The 27227-nt window shown below is 42.3% G+C and overlaps 1 protein-coding gene across 6 annotated transcripts in view; it reads right to left on the bottom strand.

The window, feature by feature from the left end:
• Positions 1 to 27227, bottom strand: part of depdc5 (DEP domain containing 5, GATOR1 subcomplex subunit) — a 74265-nt gene that overhangs the window by 46199 nt on the left and 839 nt on the right. For 4 of the 6 annotated variants that reach the window (XM_034103696.1, XM_034103699.1, XM_034103700.1 and 1 more), the window contains exons 5-26: positions 26861 to 26946; positions 26698 to 26781; positions 26563 to 26612; positions 25398 to 25467; positions 24413 to 24491; positions 24269 to 24330; positions 24112 to 24181; positions 8456 to 8528; positions 8248 to 8351; positions 8076 to 8150; positions 6840 to 6974; positions 6657 to 6718; positions 5657 to 5730; positions 5503 to 5572; positions 5382 to 5418; positions 4989 to 5109; positions 3993 to 4225; positions 3157 to 3357; positions 2787 to 2922; positions 2493 to 2584; positions 1879 to 1938; positions 79 to 262 (exon numbers count right to left, since the gene is read on the bottom strand). In XM_034103696.1, the coding sequence (XP_033959587.1) occupies positions 79 to 262; positions 1879 to 1938; positions 2493 to 2584; positions 2787 to 2922; positions 3157 to 3357; positions 3993 to 4225; positions 4989 to 5109; positions 5382 to 5418; positions 5503 to 5572; positions 5657 to 5730; positions 6657 to 6718; positions 6840 to 6974; positions 8076 to 8150; positions 8248 to 8351; positions 8456 to 8528; positions 24112 to 24181; positions 24269 to 24330; positions 24413 to 24491; positions 25398 to 25467; positions 26563 to 26612; positions 26698 to 26781; positions 26861 to 26946 (2158 nt within the window). Of the gene's footprint in view, positions 1 to 78; positions 263 to 1878; positions 1939 to 2492; positions 2585 to 2786; positions 2923 to 3156; positions 3358 to 3992; positions 4226 to 4988; positions 5110 to 5381; positions 5419 to 5502; positions 5573 to 5656; positions 5731 to 6656; positions 6719 to 6839; positions 6975 to 8075; positions 8151 to 8247; positions 8352 to 8455; positions 8529 to 22331; positions 22402 to 24111; positions 24182 to 24268; positions 24331 to 24412; positions 24492 to 25397; positions 25468 to 26562; positions 26613 to 26697; positions 26782 to 26860; positions 26947 to 27227 lie in introns of those variants that run through there. The other 2 variants (XM_034103698.1, XM_034103701.2) reach the window with 2 other exon arrangements.

Genomic DNA, 27227 nt, shown 5'->3' with positions numbered 1-27227 from the left:
GACAGTGAATGTATGACCAGCTCACGAGTGTCTCAGACTTATACACAGAGCTGTTCTCCGCAGACAGGAGCCTCCTACCTCTCCAGGTCGCTGTGGGGCAGCAGGTCGTAGCAGCCCTCCGTGTAGTCGTTCTGCAGCGCCTGCCGGTCTGGGAAGTAGTCCGTGGTGAGGGGGAGGCAGGCCGGGGTGGTCAGAGACTTCCAGTCCACCCCCACTGTGCAGCAGAAGCTGGGCACTGTCGGGGGTGCAGACAGCAGCAGGGCTTCAGGGGCACCCACACACACACACACAAAACATCCCCACAGCAAAGACAAGTGCATGTACCCAGAGTGGAGAGGTACATGTGTGGGGGGGGGCGGGAAAGGATATAGGGAGGAAGGGGAAGCACAGGGGTGTTATAAATAAAGACCGGAGGGGATAGGATGAAGATGTGAAGGTGGAAACAAAAGAGTGAAGACAAACAAAGAAGAGAGTAGAAGAGAGGGGCAGAAAAAACAGAACGTGTTACTTTACTGGTGATTCCTGAGCAGCCTGGAGGAGAGGTGCAGTGATCAGACATGCAGATTGTAGCCCGGTGACGGTCTGAGATCAACATCACTCACAAGCAAGTGAAAATGTGTGCAAGAGCCGTCTATGTATATTGTTGGAACGTCATATTTCTTGTTGAGTTTTGTCCTGTAGTATTTTTTTGAAACTAGGTGGCAAGGATTAGATGCACAGGGATGTGTACTTGGGGAGTAGGCAGAGGGAACGCCCTGATTAACCTCAAACTATACTGGATATGCATACTGGACATTCTGCCATGTGTCCGTGTACCATCCCTGCAAGGGCAACCAGGAAAGGACATTGGGATGTGTACAAATGTGTTAGAACTGAGTGCGTCCCCTCTACATATCAACAATGCCCCTATGTATACCTACCTGTGCATCTAACCACCACTACAGCAGGATATAAGCTAACAAGACAATATGACATGCTAACAGTTCACATAAATGTCTCCCACAATGTGTCAAGATCTCAGGAAAGGTGTAACCTGTATAGTGAATTGAAGAAGAGAATCACATCATGCAGACGTACAGCTGGCGAGCCAGCTCCTAAACATGGTGTGCAAGACAGACCTTTTTAACAGAAGGTCCAACTGACAATCAATGAAGAGAAAGTGCCATGCAGGAGCGATATGTGCACACCAGGCCTGTGAGTGCACACAGATCACAGGGAGGGGTGATGCTCATTCATTAAAGGGGTGTAGACATGGTCATATTCATCATGAGACTTGAGATCAACAGAAGGCCCAGAGAAAGAGGAAGGAAAGAGAAAGAGAGGTGACAGAGGGAGGAGGAGGAGGAGGAGGAGGGGAGGAGGGAGGAGGAGGAGGAGGAGGAGGAGGGGGAGGGGGAGGGGGAGGAGGAGGAGGAGGAGGAGGAGGAGGAGGAGGAGGAGGGGGAGGGGAGGAGGAGGAGGAGGAGGAGGGGGAGGGGAGGGGAGGAGGAGGAGGAGGAGGAGGAGGAGGGGGAGGGGGAGGAGGAGGAGGAGGAGGGAGGGGAGGAGGAGGAGGAGGAGGAGGAGGAGGAGGAGGAGGAGGGGGAGGAGGAGGAGGGGGAGGAGGAGGAGGAGGGGGAGGAGGAGGGGGAGGGGGAGGAGGAGGAGGAGGGGGAACCCGAGCCACATGACCTGTAGTTGTTTATACCTGAGACCCCTGGAGACAGACGCCCACAGAAACCTGCCTGCCACGCCTGAAGGACCCTCACAGGTCAAGGACACCCCCAAAGGTTATCTGCCCTTATCAGTATGCTGATTATGAATCACAACCCGATCCTGAGGTTTCTTTACATACTTAGAATTTATGTTTTTGTTTGCATAGGGACGAGATGGACTCACTTGGATCGGCACCGTTGAGGGAAACGTCTTCAAATGTGGAGCCGCGATTGTTTATGGTTCCTGTACAGAGATCACAATTAAACATATAGAAAGACAGGAACAATATTTTAGAGGGTGCAACCAACAAATAATATATGTATATATAATATAAGTAATCTGACAATTGTTTTCAATTTCAATAAGAATATAGCAGGTTCCCATAGTCCAAAGGAATGTGTAAAAACATTTGTTATGTTGTGCAATATTCTAAACCATAGAGTGTAGTTTTAAACCCAACTTGATTTACTGTCATATACAAGACAGAAGAGCAGCAACTCCTCACGTTTGAGAAGCTGGAACCTGTACGTTTCCTTTATGGCACTTTTGGTTTTCAAAATGGTGGGCAATTATTTATATCCTACCAATTCATTGACTAACTGTTGCAGCTCTTTAAATGACTTCCAGCTGAACATGGCTCAATGCTCATTTGGAAAGGATAAGGTGGAATGATAAGGAACTTATAACCCAGTGCAATAGTGTGTCTCAACATCTACTCAAAAACAAATCCTTGCTACAGGTCTGGTGTTCTTTTATCACTGCACGTAAAGCATGTTGTCTGTGAGCAGACGCATCACCGCTGTTGGTGCTCTCTGGACTCCCGGTGCACTCCTCCATCCCTCCACCGATGTAAAGGCCGTTCTCTCCTGCATGCCTAGAGACTGTCCGCCTAGAATATACAGGGAAATAATAAGCATTCATGTCCCTGTCTGTGACTGCTCCTGGTACAAGGATGGGTTCAAAGCAGAGGACACATTTCACCGTGTGCTGTATGTGTGACAAATAATCAGACTCTTCTTCTTCTTCTTGTGCTTTAAGATGCATTTATTTACAAAAGCAAGTGCTTGTTCCTCGTGGAAGGTGGGGCTAACCTTCCAGTGGCCTCGTGATAGGCCAGCTCCAGCAGCTCAGCGGAGGTGTGGGCGGAGTCTCTCTGCTGACTGCCCTGCAGCTCAGCCATGTTCTGTCTGGTCTGGTGATGGATCTGGATGGCCTCTCCAGAAGGACCTGCAGAACAACACTCACAGTCTGATGTTTGGATACATACCAGCGTTACTGCATTCATTTACTTCTTACTCATCCCAAAGTAATGTGATGCCTTGAGTTAAAGGGGAAGGACGTTTCCAAAAATAAGTTCATTGAAATGATCAGAAATTATATTTTTTAATACACGTGTGTGTGTGTGTGTGTGTGTGTGTGTGTGTGTGTGTGTGTGTGTGTGTGTGTGTGTGTGTGTCTCACCGACAGGGAAGGTGTGCATCCAGCGCCGCCGGTTGGAGGTGAGCTTCATGGGCATCCTGGACGGCGTGAAGGGGTTAATGAGTGCTCTTTGGGGGGTGTACCCTCCGGGGCGGATGTGCAGGGTGGACTCAGCACTTCCCACGGTGAACCTGCCCGGGGCGCTGGAGTCCCGCTGTGAGTCCATCATCTTCTCCAGCAACTCTGGACAACACGGCAGAAAGGGACGATGGAGTGGAGGAACACGTGGAGTGCAGGACAGTGTTGCTGTGTGAGGCACTTGGAACAATAACACTTGTTTAACAGGGAAAGCAGATAAACGTGTTTTTTTCCACCAAAAATATTCAACATCAGTTTACTCTATATTTTGATATTTGATCTGGCCAGCCCTCGCCTCCAGGGGACTCGAGGCGTTAACATCATCTCCTTTGAAGATGACTAAAGACGTCTCTGGTTGACCTTTGCCTTGATCGATTAGTTGATGTTTCTGTGTGACTGGTGACATAAAGGGGTTAGTTGGAAGTCACACAATAACACAAACAAACTTACGAGTCAGTGGTTGATCAGCAATACCCATGTTTAGCAAGTTCAAATGACTGCTTGTGTCAAAGATGTCCTATAAGAGCATGGATGACTATACCAGCTTTAATTGAGCTTTCTAAAAGGCAAGGTAGAGTGATGAAAATATAAGGAATATTATAAAATATACATTCCTTTAAACGAGTGTGGTATGCCTGGCTGCTTCTCCAAGGTGGGAGTCATTTACCACAGATAACACACTGACCCTGGATCAGTACCTCATACCTCCAATCTGTCCCTCTTGGATGTGAATCAGTTACCTCTGGTGCTGGTGTATCCCAGGGAGCTGCTGACCTCGTACTGGACAAGGGGCATGCGGGGGATGAGCAGCATGTTGGACACGGGGCCCAGGCTGTCGTCAGAGGCCAGACTGCGCTGCTCCTCCGGCCCCGCGGAGCGAACAGGAGGCGACACTCCGATGCTCGCACCGACCTCCACCGAGCCCCAGCTCTTCCTCCCACTGGTCCCACTCGCCTCTCTGTCTCGACCCATTCTGGAAGACACAGTCATTGGTCACCAGGGTTGGAGGTCCACAAGGATAACTCTAATAGCATGCCAGTTCCCTGATGCATATTCCCCATACATTAACATGTTGTCACTTCTGATTGACAGTGCTTGGAACCTAGCGGCGTCAGTAGAAGAGTTCCTGAGGTGAAGGTTCTCTCGTGTTATATGGAGGATTGTTCCCAACCCAAAGCCATTTTGATGTATTCATATCAAGATGTAGAGCCAACAGACTAAATAGTACTGGTTTTGTTTTTGGTGTGTTCAATTGAAGAATGCTTTTCAAATTAAAATAAAACTCCACGTCGGGGAAGACTCAAGATGTATAGCATATAACAACACAGTTATTGACTGTCTGATCAGTGTGACGGATGAGCAGATGCCACTGGGCTCTCAACTAAGACACAGCCACGCAGAAACTGCGGCATGTGTACGGCTCCTCATGGGTACTGCCATTTTTGGAAGTCCCGGAGCGGCGTTCTGGTGCCCTCTGTCAGGACTGCACCCCTGTCAGACGAGACATATACCACGTGATGACACGTTAGGCTCGTGTTGTGTTCAAGGACCCTGACCGTGGCCAGGAAAAACTTGCTTGTTTAATTCTTTTGCGGACTAGATTTCTTTAATTCTTTTGCGTGTGTTTATAAATTACCTCGGGGGCCGTACCAAATGGTCTCGCGGGCCGTATATACGGCCCGGGGGCCGGAGGTTCCCCACCCCTGAACTAAAACTAGTTTAGTGTAGTAAGGTACCTGAAGTTGGTGCTCCTCTGAATTCGTGAAGGGCCAGGCAGTCTGAACACCTGAGCATCATGGGCGTCGTAGTCCACCTGAATAGGGAGGCTGTTCTCAGAGTCCTTGGGAGCGCAGAGAGCTGGAAGAGGTTTAGCATCATTAGGTGGATCCAAGGCTCCCTGTTTATAGCAATCCTTCCATCAACTGGAAAGCCATTGCACAAATCAACCTCATTGTGGCACTTGAGGAAAGTCAGGAGATAACCAATGTCAGAGGCAATTATATAATGACAACAATGAATATCTAAATAATCCAGGAGATGCTGAGATATATTTGACAGTGGAGAAACAGGCCACCCCTGGCATTCCAGAGATTAGACAGAGCTCAGAGAGGCAACGGGTTGTAACTTACTGTGTTCCTTGCTGCTCTTGAATTTCTCAGCATGAAGCTACAAGAAATGTAGATTTAATGTCAAAACATGCAAAAAATTACTTTTTCAATTTGTTAAAGTCACTCAACAGTCCGTGATCACCTTGCGTCCGGCCAGTTTGATTCGAGGAGTAAAGGAGCTGCAAGAGTTCTGACTTTTGGAGGTGTAGAAGCTGCAGGTGTGGAAGAAAACGATGCAAGTTATCAGCTTTGCATAGAATGAAAATGTATACTTATTTATCAGTTGAATGTTTAACCTGTGGTTGATCCAGTGAGGAAGGTTGTAGTCGTCTCCAACCCGAGAGTCTCCAGGTGCCGTCCTGTTGTGCAGCTACAGAGAGGAGGAACATCAGAAAGCAACAGGTATAACATCCAATGCAACAGAAACAAAGTCTCTGACTCAATACTGCTCAGGCAGGTGTCCAGTATGAACAGGAGGAATGATGAGAGCAATCAAAGCCTGTTTCACTTCCATGTGTATGAGTTTTGTCAGACAGCTGTTGCCCTATGCTTTAAAGATCTCAACCTTAACATGACTAAAGCCCAATCAATATTCAATCTTGTATTACAACACCTACCATGTATTACATTGATCTACTAACCACTTGTATGCAATATACACGCCATCTGAATGGAGCCAGTGGTGAAATGTAATTAAGTACATATACTCAATTACTGTACTTATGTACAAATCTGAGCTACTTGTACTTTTGAGAAATTGAGTATTTTTGCATAATGCTATTTTACACTTTTACTCCAGTGCATATATTTCGCAACTTTAATCAATAGCTACTTTACAGGTTTTAGGTTTATCAACCCAGCAGTATTTAAAGTAAACCAAATACAATATTTAAGTGATGAACATACTGATGCATCAATAATTATACAACAATTATTTAATATATATTATTGTAAAATTCTGCATGATGAGTACTTTTGGTACTTTAAGAATATTTTGATGCTGATACTTTTATACTTTTCTTTAATACAATATTGGATACAGGAATTTATTTTTAAACCATAGTATTGCTACTTTAACTTTAGTAAATATCTGAGTACTTATTGCTGCTGAACTGGATTGGTGTATTGACAGGTCTTTCTATTATCGCATTATTACCAATGAGGGTGGAGAAGTACCATCTCATTTCAGCAACACTAACTATTCCTCCATCATAACCCTCTTACCTTCATTCGGTCCAGAAACTGCTGACCTGACGTGTGTGTATGACCTAAGCATCTACAGTCTGAGTGTATTACCTTGAATAACGGTACAGCGTGTAATGGCTGCTCGCCCATACACACCAAGTCCACCCCGATACCTAAAGAGGGAGAAATCACCTTGCAATATATGACATTATATTTATCTGACGTGTCTATTCAAAGCAAAGTACCGTGAGGATACAAACCATGTGTTGGGCACGTGAAAGTGTAATCACTCACCATTGTCAATCATACGCTGCTTGGTGAGAATCATAAGCAGACGGTCCACTTCGAACACCCCCACCCCCGGCGTGATGACCACCGACATCTGGCCGGTGCGGTCAAAGTTACGGTTGATGTAGTGCTTGTCAAACACTGCGGAGACATGGTCAGTGTCAGCTTTCTAATCTTTATCAGTTAGTAACAAGTGACAGACGCTGACCTATCTGGATGTATCCTTCCAAAAAGAAGAACTTTTCAAGATGTCCACTTTTGGATACACTTTGGAACTCACGCAGAGAATGAGTACCGTAAGTACTACCTGTTTATTTGATTTAATAAGAGTTTTCTTTGTAACTTCCTGATGGGTCAGGAACTTCTTTAAATTAAATATTCCATGCAAGGCTATGTTCCCCAAAATGTATAGAAGAATTCAGTTACATTATTCTTTATTCACGGAATACAGGCAGACAAGAATATCTGTCTTTCCTGAGGACTCCTAACATGGACCCAAAGGAAGGCATTCATTGGTCCATGGAGGAAGTCTAATAACCAGCCTGAGGCTCAGCCGTGCATCAAACGTTCACATTCAGGGGTTTATATAGTGGTGTGACTAAAAAAATCAATATAATATCATGTTATAACACATATTTTATTATCTTGTAAATTATCCATCTTCTCTTAAAAAGATGCTTATGTACACTTTTCTGCTTTTGTATTACAAATATAATTAATTAATATAATTAATTTCCTTAAAGAGAGACGATATTGAAAGTAGCTTAAGGATATTTTATTGATTTTCTAAAGATAATATAATGATCATGAATCACTTTGACCACATGTCGTGTACATCTGACAACGTGACAGGATGGTCATGTTATATACATTTTCCTATATATCTATAATAAAAGAATCCTATCCTAAAAAGTAAAAACACAATATTGGATAGGAAACAGCTGTCACTCGGCATGAACACAGCTCGGTCACAGAAATGTTTTTTTCAGCAATTCCAACTGAGGAACTTTATAGAATAACAGATTTAAATAATGAACGAGTCACAATAGCATTTCCGTCTGATTGTCACCCTAACAACTCGGTTTGATCACTAACACAATTTAGAATAAGTCACCTAGCCACTGTCTCTCAGATGAGGACATACAGTCAAATATCTATATAAAAGGTGTTACAGTTATATGCCCACATTAAACACCTCCTCTTTTTCTGGGATCAGACATGTTCTGGAATTGGACCACTCACCATTGAAGGAAAGGTTGATGGCCTCCAGGTAGTTTCCTTGAGCAGCAGTGGAGTTGTAACCGACAGGAAAACCATCTGGAATGAGAGTAAATAAAGAAGACACACAAAGCAGGAGTTTGGTTACAAAAGGCAGCTGACCTTCAGTCAGCTGAACACTGGACAGATCCACTACCTTCTTCCTTCAGCCGCACCAGCACAGGATACTGGATGAAGAGCTTCTTGATGGTGACCAGCAGGGACGTCCACTCATCACGCCTCTCGTTCTGAGCCACCACCCTGAGCACAAAACAGTGAAGCACACCATGATCTGCATCCTCTAATATGTACCTTGGATCACCTTAAGTTATTTCATCAAATGTGTGTATAGTTGCTATGGTTACCTGTAAAAGTCTTCATAAAAACGTCCATCGTGATCCTGCCTGATGGAACCTCTCAGGATCTCAGGAAACTCCTCTGAGGGAAATTACATTTGTATTAATGATAAATGTTTCAATAACTCACTGTGCTCGACAACCAGTATTGGAAGTACTAGTTGTGTACTTACTTACAATACTGAGATACTTAGTCATTTTTACTTGGGTATTTCCATTAATCTCATTCATATTTCTACCCTACTGCAATTTGAAAGCTTATATTGTACTCTTCACTTCTCTACTTTTATGTCAAAATATTAGGTACTGTTAATAAATATTACATATAGTACGATAAATATAAACCTATTGAATTATGGTCACTATTATGGATTTAGATACCTTTTTACGTAAAACAAGTCCTTAAAGTAAGCTCCACCTATACCAGCTGCGAAATTAAATGGATTACTAACTATGATTCAGTTATAGAATAAATAGTTATATACTATAGATGTTACATAAATATATAATATAGATACATAAATTATTCTGAAAATTTCCATTCTGCATGAGTGCTTTTAGTTTTGGTACTTTAAAGGTCCCGTGTCATGGCCATTTCTACTGATCATAATTCCGTTGTTGAGGTCTACTAGAATAGATTTACATTGTTCAATGTTCCAAACTCACATTGGTTTCCCATAGCATCTCTTAGTATGTGTATTCACTCTCTGTCCTACACGGCTTGTTGGAGCTCCTGCCCCCCCCCTCCCTATGAGCCCATTGTGCTCTGATTGGTCAGCTCACCCACTCTGTTCTGATGAGTCCACCACCGTTACATCTGGTCATCAGTGATTATGTGTTACAGTGGCGTTAGCAACCAGAAAATGACACCAGTAATGACAAACAGACGAGAATGCTGCGTGGGGTCTGGGTGCCGTGTGGGCGGGACGTTGCGCGGCTCGCTGCTGCGAGGAGCGGACAGTGTGAGCTGGATTACTGGTGTCGTTTCCTGGTTGCTGCGTGGGGTCTGCGGGACAGCGACACATTGCGAAACTCAGCCTGAACTCAGCCTGAGCACCATGGACGCGGGAAGGGGGGGTGCTGGGGGGGTTGCAGCACCCCCATTTGCGAGGCTCCCCCCCGTACCCCCAAACGTGGCGCACCTACAGTGTAAGCACGCCACAGTTTCGCCGCTGCGAGGCTCCACGAGCACCCCCCCCCCAGCGCGTCACAGTTTCGCCGCTGAGAGAGTGTGTGTGTGTGAGTATGAAGGTAGATATGGTGCAAAATGCGAGAGCGTGAAAACCTGATGTGAGCACTTGCAGAAAAAAAATCTGTGCTTGTGTGCATACATTTACACTTGTATAAAATATCCACGTAACTGTGAACCAAATGTACACTTGAATAAAATATCCACGTAACTGTGAACCAGATTTACACTTGTAAAAAATATCCACGTAACTGTGAACCAAATTTGAAGTCACAGAAGAAAAAAAAAAGTTGTGTAGCTTGTAGAAAAAAAATGAACTTAGAGATGAAATGTTCACTTGCAGAAAAATACACATTTTTAAAATATATTTTCCATTAAACTGCAACTTTATTTATTACAACCTCTCAAATCAGTCATTACAACTTGACGAATCTGCTCTGTGGCAGTATAAATCGACGAATCTGCGGTCTTGACTTTTGCTACACTTCTTGCGATAAATGTGTCGCAAAAGTAATTTTCACCTGTAGATGTGGCGAGGGAGGGGGGTTGGAGCGAAGGGGCGGAGCTATCAGAACGACGAGGCTCGTGTGACTGGAGACTGCGGGGATAACGGTTCGTGTCGCTACCAGTCCGCTGACATGGCGCATCAATCAACGGTACATTTTGGCCCATTACTTGCCCAGTATTACTTTGAATATTATTATTGTGATTGAGGATTAAATCCGCATTGAAGACCACCGTTTTATATCGTGCAGTTTAGCGGCAAAATAACGTCAGTTAGCCAGCTCACGCTAGCTTTGTTGAGTTTATGCTAGCTAAACAAGTAGTGGTTGTAGTCTATACAGCAGTAATTCATATATTATAGCCTACTGCTTTGGCACTAACGGTTGATAACCGTTTATGAAAATAAAACCAATTGAACTGTACTGAAATAATGACAAGTTTTATAATTGTCTTGGGCTCCTGCTGTGTTTTTAAAGCCTTTGTAAATTATCCATGCTATTTTCTATTTAGAACGAAGACTTCAGAATCTTAAAATCCCTTAACGTTTGTATGCAATTGTGCTAAATTCAACTCTGGAATCAAGCAAATATTAATATGTTTGCATGACATTAGTTGTGGCGACTCAATACCCAGTTACATTTGAGTTGCCGAGACGCTAAACTTGGCTTTAAACTGTGACGCGTTTTCGAAAAGAAAGTCCATGTTAATAAACAAAATCAAAACATAGTAACTATGGACAAAAACGGTCAACAGAAAAAATGACAGCACAAGCTCACCCTCTGTCATGTGCACTCGACATCAACCAGGTGACTTATATAACCAAACCACACCCATGTGACAATTACCGGAAGTGCTCAACAAGAAAATAAAGGTGACGTAAATAATAATGATAATACAAATAATGAACTTGAGCTAAGTAGTGTTATGGCACCTACAATACCGGCCCCTAATTATCATTTCGCAAAATTATAATTACTATAATAAATGACAATACACACAAAATATACGTTCAGATCTCTTTCTTGGATTATTTGTTCAGAGTTTATATGTTGCAGTCTTTTTGGAAAAGTGATCATCTTTTCTCACTAATCAGTATCAATAAAAATGATTCGGTTTGTGTGTGTGCAGGGGGTAGGAGACAAAATAAAATAGGCAAAAATAGTCCATTGCAAAAGTCCTCTGATTCCTGAAGAAGGCTAACTTTGTTAATTGGTCTGCTCAGGAAACCAGTCTTGGTCTTGATCCGAAGCATACGCACGAGTCCCTTTTTGTCAACGATGGTCTCAGCAACTTTTCCAGTAAGCCAGGAGTTCCGAGGCGCTGAGTCATCCATAATGATCACGATGTCTCCTGGTGTGAAGTTGCGTCTGATTTTTGACCATTTCTGTCGTTCTTGAAGTAGGGGAAGATATTCTTTAATCCACCTTTTCCAGAATAAATCTGACATATACTGAACTTGTCTCCACCTGCGGCGAGCGTAAATGTCTTCCTTTTGAAACAGTCCTGGTGGCAGGGATGGTCTTGTCTTAAGGAGCAAAAGATGATTCGGTGTCAGTGCTTCTAGGTCGTTTAGATCTGTAGAAGCTCTGGTGATTGGACGGCTATTGAGAATAGCTTCTGCTTCACATAAGACTGTGTTAAGTCCCTCTTCGTCGAGACTTTGTACATTCAGAGTGGAATTGAGAACCTTTCGTACTGATCTGATTAATCTTTCCCAAACACCTCCATGATGTGAGCCAGCTGGGGGATGGAAGATCCAACGAATTCCTTTCTGGAGAAGTGTATTGTGGATCTGACCTTGATTCCAACTTTCAATTGCCTCCTTCAACTCGCGTTCGGATCCTACAAAATTAGTGCCATTGTCAGATCTGAGTTCTTTGACTTGACCACGTCTAGCTATAAAGCGCCGTAGCGCATTGATGAATGAATCAGTGTCAAGAGATGATGCCATTTCAAGGTGAATTGCTCTTATTGCTAAGCATGTGAAAATGACGCCATAACGTTTCACAATGCTCCTTCCACGCTTCACTCCAAAGGGTCCGAAATAATCAACTCCAACATATGTGAATGGAGGTTCATCAGGAGAGACTCTATCCAGGGGCAAATCCGCCATCTGTTGTTGTCCAGGAGTAGCATTTATACGCCTGCAGACTACGCATTTCGACAACGTTCTTCTTATTGCTACGGTAGCTCCAGGAATCCAATATTGTTGGCGTAGTCGGGATAACATATGGTTGCGACCACCATGACCCACTTCTTCATGAACATTTCGCAGAATAAGATCGGCAATGTGAAAGTCTTTAGCCACTATGACAGGATGTTTCATATCCTCCGGCATTGCTGCCCGGCTAAGTCGTCCACCAACCCGTAACACATTATCTTCCAGGATGGGGTTGAGTTTATGAAGGTGGCTGGTTCTCTTGACGTTTATCCCTTTTCTCAGATTTGAGATTTCATCGGTGTACCTCTTTCTTTGGCAAAAACAGATTACCTCTATTTCAGCGTTTGCCAGTTCTTCAACTGTGAGACCATTGTTTTCTTGCCTGTTGAGATTCCCTCTCTCCTTTTGTGGTAGATCTCTTTGATGTATGTTATCTGGAATTAGTTGAGGAAGAACAACACTTGTTTGGTTTCTCTTTCTGCTGCGATACAAAAGCAGTCTTTTAAGTCTGAGCATCCATGCTACTGCCTTTTTCAAACCATTCCAAGAGGAAAAGTGATGGATTAATTGGTTGACAGGATCCATTTCCTCGGACATGATCTGAGTAGTGTTAACGGTTATGCTCCTGACTTCAGAGTCCTTTAGGGAGATTACTTTCAATCCATCAGGGTTTTGGGGCCACTCATCTTGAGGTCGAAGTAAAAACTGAGGTCCGGACAACCAGTTTTCTTTCTTCAGAAAATATTTTACAGTCGAACCTCGTGAAGCCATGTCTGCTGGATTGTCTATGGTGTTAACATATCTCCACTGTAGTGCATTTGATACTTTGGCAATTTCCGAAACTCTATTGGCCACAAAAGTTCTGAACCTTGAGGTGTTGTTGTTGATGTATTTGAGTACGGAAGTGCTATCTGTCCAAAATACAGAATCTGATAGTTCCATCTGTAGCTCCCTTCTTAACATGGTGTCTATTCGGCTTGCCATAGTAGCGGCAGTCAGCTCCATGCGAGGGATAGTGGCTGGTTTTAACGGAGCCACTCTTGCTTTTCCCATTACGAATCCACAATGTGAATGGCCGGAGTTGTTCTGCAGAAACAGGTAACTTACAGTTCCATAACCCTCTTCGCAAGCGTCAGCGAAATGATGCATTTGAGCAGATGACACCGTTCCAAAGTCGGTAGGTTTGAAGCTTCTGTCAACCTTGAAGTCTTCCAGTTTATGAAGGTCTTGGGTCCAACTCATCCACTCCTGTGAGATAGATTCTGGTAATTTGTCATCCCAGCCAAGCTTTCTCCTACACAAATCTTGCAGGATCTTTTTTGCAGTGAGGACAACTGGTGCCAATATTCCAAGGGGATCATACACTGAACTGACGCTTGAGAGAATCCCCCTTCTTGTGAGTGGCCTATCTTTCAAGATGATTTTGAACTTGAAGACGTCAGACTGAATGCACCATTGTACACCCAGTACTCTCTCCACTGGAAGATTGTCATGGTCCAAATCCAGATTTTTTATTTCCTTTGCTCTTTCCATTTCAGGTATTGCAGCCAACACATGCCGACTGTTACTTATCCATTTTGTTAGTAGAAAGCCTCCCTTGGAACAAATGGCTCGTAGTTCATGATAAAGGGCTGTTGCCTCTTCTTCTGAAGCTGTTGAAGTGAGGCAGTCGTCTACGTAAAAGTTATTCATAATTGCATTTATGGCTTGAGGGCTGAACTGTTCTAGATTGTCTTCAGCGCATTTCCCAAGAGCAAAATTTGCACAGCTTGGGGATGAGGTTGCTCCGAAGAGATGCACGGTCATTCTATATTCCACCAGGTTCTGACTGCAGTCTCCATCAGGCCACCAGAGGAACCGTAAGAAGTCACGGTCTTCACTTGGAACTTTCACTTGGTGAAACATGGCTTCGATGTCTGCAGTGATGACAACAGGATCTTTACGGAATCTTGACAACACTCCCAGCAAGGTACTAGTCAGATCCGGCCCCTGGAAGAGCTGAGAATTTAGTGAAACTCCCCGAAATGTTGCTCCACAGTCAAACACTACTCGAAGTTTGTTCTTTTGTGGATGCAAAACTCCGTGATGTGGTAGATACCATTTTTTGCCGTCTCTACGTTCCAAGACATGATCCGGTACTTTCTCTGCGTGGCCTTTAGATATCATCTCAGACATAAAGTTGGTATAATCAGAATGTAAGGAAGGATCTCTCTTAAATCTTCTTTTAAGGTTCAGAGTGCATTGCTCAGCAACACCTTTATTGTCGGGCATGCATATTTCCTTTTCTCTAAATGGTAATCCAATAAAATAATGTCCATTGACTAGGTGGGCAGATTTTGAAACCAGATCCAAGAACTGTTGGTCTTCCCTGGAAGGTTCCTGGTTGTCTCTCCCACATTCGGGAAAGTCAGTCTTAAATTGCTGTTCCCACAGCTTGTCAAGTTGCACAACTGATGTTCTGTTTACATTTATTGAAGTTTTGTCCTGAGTATCATCAGGACATCCTCCTAATGGTCCATTAACAGTCCATCCGAGCATGGTTTTTACGGCGTAAGGTCCATCCCCCACACTCCTGATTACCTCAATTGGTTCAAGGGCTTTTGGAACATCTGACCCAATCAGCAACTCAATTTCAGCATCAATTTCAGGGAGATAAACATCCCTCAAATGCAACCATTGATTGATGTCGTTTTGACGTGGAATGTTTCCTTTGTGAACGGGCATAGTCTTCTGAGTGTATGTGCCGGGTAGATCACAAAAGTCGCTGTTATCCAGTCCAGCAACCTCTAGGCCTGACACAATGCTGGTTTCAATTACCTTCCTTTGACCCATAGTTCTCAGCAGAATGTTTGACCTTCTTCCTTGGAGGTTAAGTTTGTTCATAAGCCCTAATGTGCAAAACGATGCAGTGCTGCCTGGGTCAAGAAATGCATAGGTATGCACTGTTGTGTTTCCCTTTTTAGCTTTAACTTGGACTGGTACTATGCAGAGTTTGCACCCATCTTCACCGGCCCCAGTAAGGCCACCTGTCTGAATTGAGGCGTCAGCAGTGTTTGCAGATGCTTCTTCCATTTCCTCCTGCTCATTTTCCATTTCCTTCCTTTGTTGGTAGATGTGCAACATTCTGGGATGATTTAGATTGCATATGTTGCACCTCATTCGTTTCTTGCAGTCTCTACTTATGTGTCCTTTACACAGGCAGCCAAAACAAAGACCATTTTCTTTAAGAAATGTGATTTTTTCATGATGTGTCCTCCTTTCTAAATGTGGACACATCTCCAGAGCATGTTCACATCTACAATACAAGCAGTTTTTCACAGCAGACAAAATCCCTTTCTCTACAGTGCTTCTGTCATATTTGTTTTCTGTAACTTTCACATTGGTTGCAAAGATGCTTCCTCTTGGATGAGGCTGTGGCCTTCTTATGTCTTTGCTTACGGGAGGGGGGTCTTTAATGTCCCCAAATATGGGATCTGTAGCAATTTTTACTTGCCTTTCAAGGAATTCCACAATATCCTTGAAGGCAGCTCTTTGGTGTTGTTTTTCCTGGATGTCACATGCTACAGTTCTCCATAAATCCCTCAGCCTATATGGAAGTTTCTTTAAAATGGCTAGCATGTTTGCTGGAATGTTGAGCTCAAACATGTAGTTTACATCTTCCATCGCATTGCAACATCCTCTAAGGTAGACCGTGTATGCCTGTAGAGCCCTTGTGTCCTCAGCCCTTATTAATGGCCATGAAAGAGCCCTTTCCATGTATGCTGTAGCAATTTTATGTTCATTGCCAAAGTTCTGTTGCAGTAACTGTTTGGCCTTACTGAATCCACTGTCTGATGCCATATGTTGGCAACTCCGTACAAGGTCTCTGGGCAGTCCTGTTGTATATTGCTCCAGATAGTAGAGGCAGTCTCTGGGGTTATTGTTTTTGTTTTCAATATTAAATTCAAAAGATCTCCCAAATGTTTGGTACTGAAGTGGGTCACCATTAAACACTGGAATGTCTTTCTTGGGCATGGATGATAGACACTGTTGCTGGATTAATAAAGCGGTTATTTCATTTTGTTTTTCCATGACTGAAAATATATTGCACTTGTCACTGTTGCTTGTGGCAGTTACTGGATCTGGAGATGCTACATGTAAATGTTCATCTAGATTCCTGATGCCTGCATTGGGTGTTAGGGGAGCTGTATCAATGTTAGTGACAGCTCTGTCTGTGGTGGTTATGATTGGTTGTTTTAATGGTACAAACTGTATTTCCCTTTGTCCCGTTTCAAAATATGACTGCATGCCATTGGATGATATAGAACAATTAGCTGATCCCCTGGGGGCTGCTAACACTTTCATTTTTGCAATGGTGGCAGCAATGTTTCCTTCTAATTCCATTTGCTCCTTTTGCCTCCTCAATTCCTCCTTTTGCCTCCTCAATTCCTGTTCCTGTGCTTCCAGGACATGTTTGTCCTTTAGGAGTTTTTGGAGTACTTTCATGGCTGCCACTTCGGCCTCAGCTTTTATGTGTGCAGATGCGGTGCTGGAAACTTTTGATCTTGAGCTTTGGCTGCTTTTTCTGCTACCAATGTTTGATATGCTGTCACCAGGTTGTATATCATCTTGTGTGCTTGATGTAGCCTTCATGTTTGACGGGGGAAAGAGAACGTCCTGCTGAGCCTCGGTGTGCTCGAATTGCTCCTTTACATCGGCGGGTGCCTTGTCTGGTAGAATGAGAGGAATATCTGTGTTTGCAGCGATTGGTTCATTGACAGTCACGTGACCCGTTTGCAGAAAGGGCCTCCTCCCTGTTTCCAAGAGCCATTGTTGTACATCCTCCATAAAATCATTGTTATGTTTTGTTATTTGTTGAAACCAGTTATTTTGTATTTCCAGGACGTCTTCGGAAAGCAACATAATAACTGATTCATGTGCTGTTTTTGCATTTTCATATTGATGAATTAATTTGTCCAGTTTGAGTCTAACATCCGTTGCATTTTCATCATTTTTCATTAGATGTTTGATTTCCTGTGTGCGTCCTTTAATCTTCTGCACGTTTGACTGACATTCTTTTTGTAGTTGTTCAATTTTGTAAGCCAAGGCTTTACTAGTAAGCTTGACAGCCCTTTTTCCCATTTCACCGTTTGTGTCACTCATATTTGATGCAATATGTGTGGTGCCTTAGCATTTCAAGTAACACGACAGTGTTCACTGGTATGAAACTTAAACCAGCGGGGCCCGGCCGCCACAGCAAAACAAACAATTCGAAAACTTACGCCGCTCATGGCATAACAAGCACGCACAACCGCCGCTCACAGCACAACACATAACAAAACTTCCGCCGCTCACGGCATAATAAACACACACAACAAAAGCCAAAGTCCCCAATGGACAAACGGTCACGCTTCCCAAACTGTGTCCAGCAAAAAATACACAAGAAAGGAAATGATCGTGCCTACCGCTTTTAGCTTGTTGTGCGCTGCAGTCAATGAGTGTCCATAAGTGAGTCCTCGTGGCTACTCCAATCCATATCGATCAGGGAAAAGGTTCCAAAGGTAGGCTATGTTAAGTCCGTTATCCGAAGCATCCAAGCGATCCGTAAGCTTAGGAAGTCAGCCGGTCCGTCCAGTTCGGTCTCTGATGGGAATCACCGGCGTTTTTTCTGTTGACTTAATGTGGCGGCTCAATACCCAGTTACATTTGAGTCGCCGAGAGGCTAAACTTGGCTTTAAACTGTGACGCGTTTTCGAAAAGAAAGTCCATGTTGAAACAATATAGTTGTAAGGATATTTAATAAACAAAATCAAAACATAGTAACTATGGACAAAAACGGTCAACAGAAAAAATGACAGCACAAGCTCACCCTCTGTCATGTGCACTCGACATCAACCAGGTGACTTATATAACCAAACCACACCCATGTGACAATTACCGGAAGTGCTCAACAAGAAAATAAAGGTGACGTAAATAATAATGATAATACAAATAATGAACTTGAGCTAAGTAGTGTTATGGCACCTACATTAGTTATTTATATTTTGCCATCACTGAACTATACGTTTAATACATTTAAGTCAAGCTAAGGTACATATGTTACATGTGTACAGCTAGTTAGTGCTCTTACCTGTGATGCCTCCTCCAAACAGCATAATAACCAGACTGTATCATTAAAACTAAGTACCAGTTCTAGATCCTTGACTTTAGACAAACAATTCAAAAGACAACATGTATTTAAAGACCAATCTTTATTTGAAGGTGCCTCTTAACCTGAGATATTAGTTATACAGTAATAGTATTGACAATCTAAAAAAACTGAGCAACTCAACCGTCAACTTTATGTTTCTTATTGTCTAAAGCATTTATTATTTTCATTTCCCCCCTCTCATATTCAGTGTGGACGGATTGAGACAGCGTGGTGTCCAGAGGGCTGCAGAGACTTCAGGGAGAAACCTCTGTGATGGACGTCCAGTCTGTTGGTTTGGAGAGGACTGAGGGTCTTTCCTCAGCGAGGAGGACCAGGCCTGATGGAGGAGCCCATGCTGGGCACAGCTGATACCAACTGCACAGGCCTAGTCTGTCACTTTATTTCACTAAATGTGTTTACTTATACATTTAATAGGTTTACACCTTCTGTCCATATGTGCTTTTTATTTAAAACATTTGATTAACTTTTGGTTCACATTTCAATAAATTGTATTTGTATTTGTATGCACTCCTTTTGTCCATTACTCTTACTGAAAATGGTAGATTACACATTCACATCTGACTGAAGATTGGCCCCATTTATTTGTGACGTTGTAAACTCTGCGGTGCAAGGCACAGGTGATGTGAAGCTCATAAAGTGAGGCAAATAGAAATAATCAGCTGATGGAGTGTAGATGTGGAAATAGGTGCATTCGATCAGCTGACTGTTTTTCGCCACACTTTATAAGCCTGACTATAACCACCCCTTCTCTGAGGTGCAAGCAGCGTCACAAACAAATGATGGTCCTGATAGACTACAAAAATATTCGGTGTGCAGATCTTTGTTTTCACAATACAAGTAGTTGCTTAGTGAATGTCCTGTACTGGTCTTAAAATCTCATAACATCAGCTTTTAATGTTCCTCTTGGATGTTCTTCTTGACCCTCAGAGAAGGAGAAGATGTTGTGTCTTTCGGCATGTCCTTTCCTAACAAAAATGACAGGAAACATAAAACATTATTGCAGAACAAGTGTGTTATTTATGAAAGAGGTGTGTTTGTGTGTTTAGGGGCTGTTGATATAATTATTTTTTTAATTGTAATCAGATTATGAATGAACAGTATGAAATTCATCAACATTGAAATATATGTTATTATCAAAATAATATTTAACTGTTATCAAAACGTAGTGCAACTGTAGAAGCTTGCTCTGTTGTCTCACTGAAAGAATAACTTTTACCACATTTTTTACAGACAATATTGAGAGATAAATAGTAGCAGTTCTCACTGTGTTATATCTTTGCCTTCAATACATTAAATTAGAAAGCTGACAACGTGATATTGCTTGTTAACATCTAAATGTGACTTTTTGCATGGAAAAAATCCTCAACTGAACTGATGTGTAGGTGATCTAGTATTTAGTATTGTTTAATGGAATGTATATCAGTGTATTCAAGTCAATACTTCATTCATTTAAACCAATATCTTTCTTGATTCTTTGTACAGTATGAAAAAAAGAGTCTTAGTACCTGAGCTGAAGTTCACTGCTGTGAGGAGTCCAGTTCTGTCTCTCACTCTCTGGTCCAGCCTGTCTGCATCACCTGGAGTGGAGTGCACCAGCTGGGCATAAGCTGGGCGTAACTCTACGTCCGACGTAGAACCGAAGGTTAAGACCAAACTAAAGTTATGACTAGTGCACCACTTAGACTTAAGCCCTGTATGCGTTGCGCCCGGGTGTAACTTTTACGCCTAGTATGGAGCAGGCGTAAATCGGAAAGACAGACTAGTATCCATAGTAACGTAAAACAGGCAAGAAGGATATTAACGATGGCAGGGCGTCTTGTTTACATGTTTAACAATGAAAGGGCATTAAGAAGAGAAAGAGTCGTCCGTGATCGAACAAACCCACTGGACATCTATTCAGACAGTGAACTGATATAGGTTTCGGCAGACAAGCCTTTTTTGATTTAATCGAGGAGATCTCCCCTCAACTCCAGCACGGATCAGATCGAAACGCTGCGCTCTCCCCAACCTTGCAGGTGCTGATTGCGCTCAGATTCTACGCGAACGGGGCCTTTCAAAAATACTGTGGGAGACATGATTAATGTTCATCGCACAACTGCATGTCGGGCTATAAGACAAGTTCCATTGGCCCTCCAGCACCGATTTCTTTCTCCGTCAGTTCCCGCTGTTGCTCTGACAAATCCCTCTTTCTCTTTCGGGGTGTGGCCATTTGGGATTCCCCTTGAGTCATCGCTGATGCTGTGGGTGTGGGAATTCCCTCTTCTCTGCGGTCCTCTGAGTCTGTAAAATGGCGTTGCTTGGCAACAATTACTGTTATGCGTGTATTCACGTGGACGCGCATCTTAAGACCAGGCGCAGCTACGCCCGAGACTAGTCAGGCTTGGTGCACTCGGTGTAAATTCGAATCACTACGTCGGACGTAGCTAAGCCCGACGTTAGAGTTAAGCCCTACTTTTTTACGCCCATCTGGTGCACTCCACTCCTGGACACCTTAAGCTTAAACAAACAGATATTATGTAAAGTACCATGTGTACAAACAATATAACTGATTCTCTTCTGTTGAACATGTTGGATTGTGTATTGTCCGAGTCAGGGTCCTTTTTATTTTACTGTAACTTTGGAAGTTGTGTTACCAATGCTTACTGTTTATTTGATATCAATTTGTAATACAATTAATAAAAACAACAAGGTTTGGGTTCGTTCTTCAGATGACTGTGACGTTAACGTGTAAGCTCAATAATGAACTCCAGCTCAACCAACCATATTGTAATATCTAAGTAATCATCTTGAAATATGACATTAATAATTGTAATATACACACATCTTATTGTGAGGTTGATTTCACATACACTACTTCGACGTTAGCTAAATAGAAAATAGCATGGATAATTTACAAAGGCTCTAAAAACACAGCAGGAGCCCAAGACAATTATAAAACTTGTCATTATTTCAGTACAGTTCAATTGGTTTTATTTTCATAAACGGTTATCAACCGTTAGTGCCAAAGCAGTAGGCTATAATATATGAATTACTGCTGTATAGACTACAACCACTACTTGTTTAGCTAGCATAAACTCAACAGAGCTAGCGTTAGCTGGCTGACTGACATTATTTTGCCGCTAAACTGCACGATATAAAACGGTGGTCTTCAATGCGGATTTAATCCTCAATCACAATAATAATATTCAAAGTAATACTGGGCAAGTAATGGGCGAAACTTACCGTTGATTGACGCGCCATGTCAGCGGACTGGTAGCGACACGAACAGTAGCCGCGCTGTCATCCGGTTCGACCTGACTGTGACTGTGACTGACCCAAGCCTCGTTGTTCTGATAGCTCCGCCCCTTCGCTCCAACCCCCCTCCCTCCCCCCACATCTACAGGTGAAAATTACTTTTGCGACACATTTATCGCAAGAAGTGTAGCAAAAGTCAAGACCGCAGATTCGTCGATTTATACTGCCACAGAGCAGATTCGTCAAGTTGTAATGACTGATTTGAGAGGTTGTAATAAATAAAGTTGCAGTTTAATGGAAAATATATTTTAAAAATGTGTATTTTTCTGCAAGTGAACATTTCATCTCTAAGTTCATTTTTTTTCTACAAGCTACACAACTTTTTTTTTTCTTCTGTGACTTCAAATTTGGTTCACAGTTACGTGGATATTTTTTACAAGTGTAAATCTGGTTCACAGTTACGTGGATATTTTATTCAAGTGTACATTTGGTTCACAGTTACGTGGATATTTTATACAAGTGTAAATGTATGCACACAAGCACAGATTTTTTTTCTGCAAGTGCTCACATCAGGTTTTCACGCTCTCGCATTTTGCACCATATCTACCTTCATATGTGAGGAGCTCCACGGATTGGTCCATTTGCACCAATGGCTCCATTGGGTCGTCGTCACGTCACTTGGTTCCCGGAAGAAAAAAATGGGAAAAGAGAAATGTCGAGGCGTTCTGGGGCAACATCATGGATGTATAATAAGAACTGGATACAGCGTGGGAGGCGGGGCCACATTCATTCCTATGAGAGTTGCTCATTAGCGCATGATGATAAAATGGCCCAACTTTTGAGAGAGTAAAACGTCACAGATTACCCGGCATGCCTGAGAAGTACCCGTATGTGCGCTCATAGCGCATGCGCAACTTTAACCAAAATGCTCGTTCACATCAAGCACGTCAATTTGCGTACACGTAACAGCACCGTGCGCTCATGACAGCATGGTAATGGCTTGTTATTATGCAGTTAGCAGCTAGCGGCTAGCTAGTAATTATGCTAATGTACACATCAATCGTTATGTACTTCTATTATGCTGTAACAGGATCTAGTGATATCCAACAGAGCTCCATTTAGCATGAAAGAATTATTGCACTGTATATATATATATATATATATATATATACAGTGCAATAATACAGTGCAATAATTATTTCATGCTAAATGAACATTCCTGTAGCTTCTTATATATATATATAAGAAGCTACAGGAATGTTAATCTACGTCGGTAATATTAACTTTATTTAATACAACATTTACGGTACAAGATTTACATCATACAGCCCATGTAGTATAATATTTTACAAATGATGAATTACAGCAAACATGTGCAATATATCCATTATTACAGCTGGCAGTAAGGCGATATGGGTCCGTTGTTAGTGTGCATCCATGGGTAAAGAGAAACTCATGTAGTGCTGAACACGTAACATGAACGTGCCGGGCAGCGCGGTCCCGTGGGTTAGATGCGCGTTCATAATGCAGAGGGAAATAACTCTCAGAATAACGTTATTAGCACATTTTTACAACTTGAGGAACGAATGTTTTTAATAAGGGCTATACAAGTGTTCATACTGGGTTGTTTATTTAGTTTAAAAAAAATTATCCCACGAGTTACAGACCACTCTTTCCCCATGTAAGTCAATGGGAAAAAGTGTTTCCGGGCCTGGCAACCAAACGGATGTGCAGTACCGCCGTTTGGCCACCACGAATATTTCCATCTGAGTCCGGCGCACTTCCTGGGGGCTTGGTTCTGGGGCAGCATAGACAGGTCTTTTCTGTGTTAGAGTTTTACTCGCTTCAAGGTGTACTTTGAGGGTTTGTGACTCTGCAGACCGTCTACATGCAGAACAACCTTCATAACACGAGGGGACGGGTGAGAACCGGAAAAGCATGACATGGGACTTAAGTTTTGTTTTATTTTGTCATAATGGTACTTTACTTGAGTATTTCTATTATATGCTTCATTAAACTTTCACTCCACTACATAAATACACATTAACCTTTATATATGATATTTATAAGTATCCAAAATTGCCTCAAATTTAAATTGCCTCAAATTGACACATTTAAATGATCTTACATGTATTTGTAAGCAATGAACAAGACAATATAATATTCCTAAAAATATAATACTTTGAAAAGACCCACTGTGCATAATGGGTGCTTCTGATACTTTAAGTATATTTGGTCGATCATAATTCTGCACTTCAACTGATATTTAGAAAATCAGGACTTTTAGTAATAATAGAGTATTTTCAAGCCAAAGTATTTATACCATTACTGAAGTAAAGGATCTGAATACTTCTTCTACCTCTGGTAACAACATAGGAAACACTCACCAACAGTCTTGGCGTTGAAGAATGTACGTGAGAAAAGTACCACTGTCACCTCATGACTGCAGTTCTTCTCCTGTGTTAACATCAAAACACTGCTGTCGTTTCATATTTGAAAGAACATGTTACAACAAATGAGAAAAAAAGGAAAGAAATTACAAACCTTCCACTTGGCAAAAAGGTCCGACAGGAAGCCGTTTACAGCCTTCTCAAAGTACAGATCACCTGAGAGCAGGACATTCATATCACTGATGAATACACATAAACAGATCAAACCTGCTTACACAATGTGAGAGGCTCAACTCACCATAGATGTCAAAGTCCCACATCTCACAGCTCATCTGGATGAAGATGTACACCATGGCAGACGTGGAGCGGAACACCACCTGGGTCACAAGATCAGGACATTCAAGAGAAGTGAGTGATGACTCAAATAAATAAACACTGCAGTGAATATTCAACAGCTCTAAAGCTTAAGGAAGTCAGTTTCTATGTGTTGTAACATATGATCCTTCAATCAGTAAGTCAGCAAAACGTTTGTGGTGTACCTGCGGTCAAAGGAAACATGCATTTCAAGCCAACGTATTTCTGCCAACACTCTCATAATGTGTTCAATAGCACCATAAGTTGTGGTGCAAACAAGTGAAATATTGCTTGACCATATAATTATGTATCATTATTACATTATTACCTCTTGTGTTTCTAACTCTAACCTGTCTATTTGATGTGACTAATGTGAACATTTGAATGACTATTTGTGTGTATTTATTGTCTTTATCCTCTCCACCAGGCGTAAGCCGGTGTTTCTACATGTGTTTCTGTCCACAGCGGATCGTGCATCCACTGGACCATCAGACCGTTTGATCAGTGCTGGCTGTGAATTACAATTGGTGAAAACATGCAATTGACTGTTTGATAACACAGTGCCCAGCACTCCGCGGGCTAAGAGCAAGCCTTCCGGTGTGCTCCAGGTTAGAGTTGGCCTTTGCCGTGGCTAAAGAAATGACACCAATAGTTAGCTCTCATTTTGAATGGAAGCGCCTGATTTGTCAAATGGTCATTGCCGCAACCCACATTCTCAGCTCTGCTGCTCATCCCACTGATGCATGTTTCTCACACATGTGGCACCATGTCAAAGGTAATTATACTGGCTTTCCAATGGTAGAAGTTGTTCAAACAAAGAAATAATTGACCAAACACACATTTCCTTACTTATCGTGTTACATTTAGATTGGGATTACTTCAAGTATTGTTGTGCTGTTGGTAAATATCTGTTTTCAAAGTGCTCTTACCCGAGTGTCTTCACTGATGTACCCACAGGTCACTTTCTCTCCCTTCACCCACAGCTCACTGGCCTGGGCTCTGCCAGATGAGAACAGCATGAGCGTGCATGTAGTGACAGACACATTATGCACTCATCATCACCATTGCATATAAAGAAAACAAAGCAAGGGACAGATCAAATCAAACAAAACACAACCGTGTGTTATTGCCCTTCTACTAATTCAATGCAATATTAATACAGATAATTAATAAAACAGACAATGGAAAACATGATTAGAAGAAGCGGGAGGGCAGAAAGCATATAAAGAAAAAAGCCCGCCCGTTAGTCATTCGGTTCAACGTTTCTGGTCAGGGACCCAAATATTAAGGCATTTTAACTGCAAACTTAGGACGTGGGATTCCATGTGTGTCTGTACAGTATATACATACACATAGATAAACTAAATGCTATGTATACATACACATATATACAGCACATACACATATACCACTGACCACTAGAAGCTCCACACGTGGCGACCTCTCAGTCCCATTCAGGAAGTGTACTTTTGGTCAGTCATCATTCTCGGTCACAGCAATACAAAACTGGAACTCTCGACCCACTCAAATCAAGGACACACGTACACATCCCACCTTCACAGCTCACTTAGAAACACGGCTCACTGAGAACTCCACCGGCACACACTAGTCTGTGTTGCATGTTGTGATCATGCATGTTGCCCCTCGTCTCTGTGATGTGATTGTGATGTACTGTATGTAGTAACGTGTGTTGTTTATTGTTCTCTTTTATCCTCACACCGGTATATACTTGTCTTTCCTCCTTTTTATTTTATTTTATATATTTTCTTATAACTAATGCTGTTGATATATTGTAATTTTAAGGGTGTCTATTACCATCTGGTATCCGGGGACAACAGCTGGAAATTAGCCATGTCGGCTAAAGCTGCACCATTTACTGTTTTTGTGACAGTTCATCGATGGGGACTGTCCACGACACTATAAATAAATAAACTAATATATACACACATTTTGAGAGTGAAAAGAAAATACAATACCAAATCAATGAAAAGCAAAATAAAGAGGTATGTAAATGTTCTTTTACTTTTAATGTAATGTCACCCTGCATGCCTTTATTGTAAATAGAGTGTAGAGAATACAATTAATTATCAGTACCTGATTCCAGCAAACTCCACTTTCTGCGTCACATAAGCCCCTGTGCTCACCTGGAATCCAAAGGATACATGTTAAACCCTCACATAGCTTTTCCTTTTCACATTGTATCCAGATGTGATCCTTCTCATGTCCCACCAGACTCTTCTTCAGCCTCCACATGTCTCCTCTGCCGATGTACTGGTCCTTGAAGGTCAGCTCCACCAGGTCCAGTGTTACATCCTGCCGGGAAAAGCGAAACGATGAGAGATTCTATTCGCCGACAGAGTGTGGAGACGCAGAGAGGTCGCAGTGAGCATACCTTTGGGTCCACAATGTTAACAATGACATCCTGGTAAGCACGCAGCTTGAAGGCTTGTGCTACAGTCTGATCCACACTGATGGTCTCTGGATAGGAACACAATAAATCAAGTTTAAGAAATGACTTGTTATTACTATAATGTTATCACTATTTCATCTGTGCAGCTTCAGAATCAGATGTACTGCTGATTAGGTTTACATATACAAAGAAAAAGGAAGAAATGTATATCTATTTTTTATTTAGAAACAGGATCTGGGTTATGTTATGCATTTCTGCTTGAAAAAATACGTAATTCAATAATATCAAAGTATTCGATCTAGACTCCTTTTATTTTTGAGATATAGCAAACATTTATACATTCAAACGT

The sequence above is a fragment of the Pseudochaenichthys georgianus genome, chromosome 17 (genome assembly GCF_902827115.2).
Source record: "Pseudochaenichthys georgianus chromosome 17, fPseGeo1.2, whole genome shotgun sequence".
Taxonomy (NCBI): Eukaryota; Metazoa; Chordata; class Actinopteri; order Perciformes; family Channichthyidae; genus Pseudochaenichthys; species Pseudochaenichthys georgianus.
This window is presented reverse-complemented; position numbering and strand designations above follow the sequence as displayed.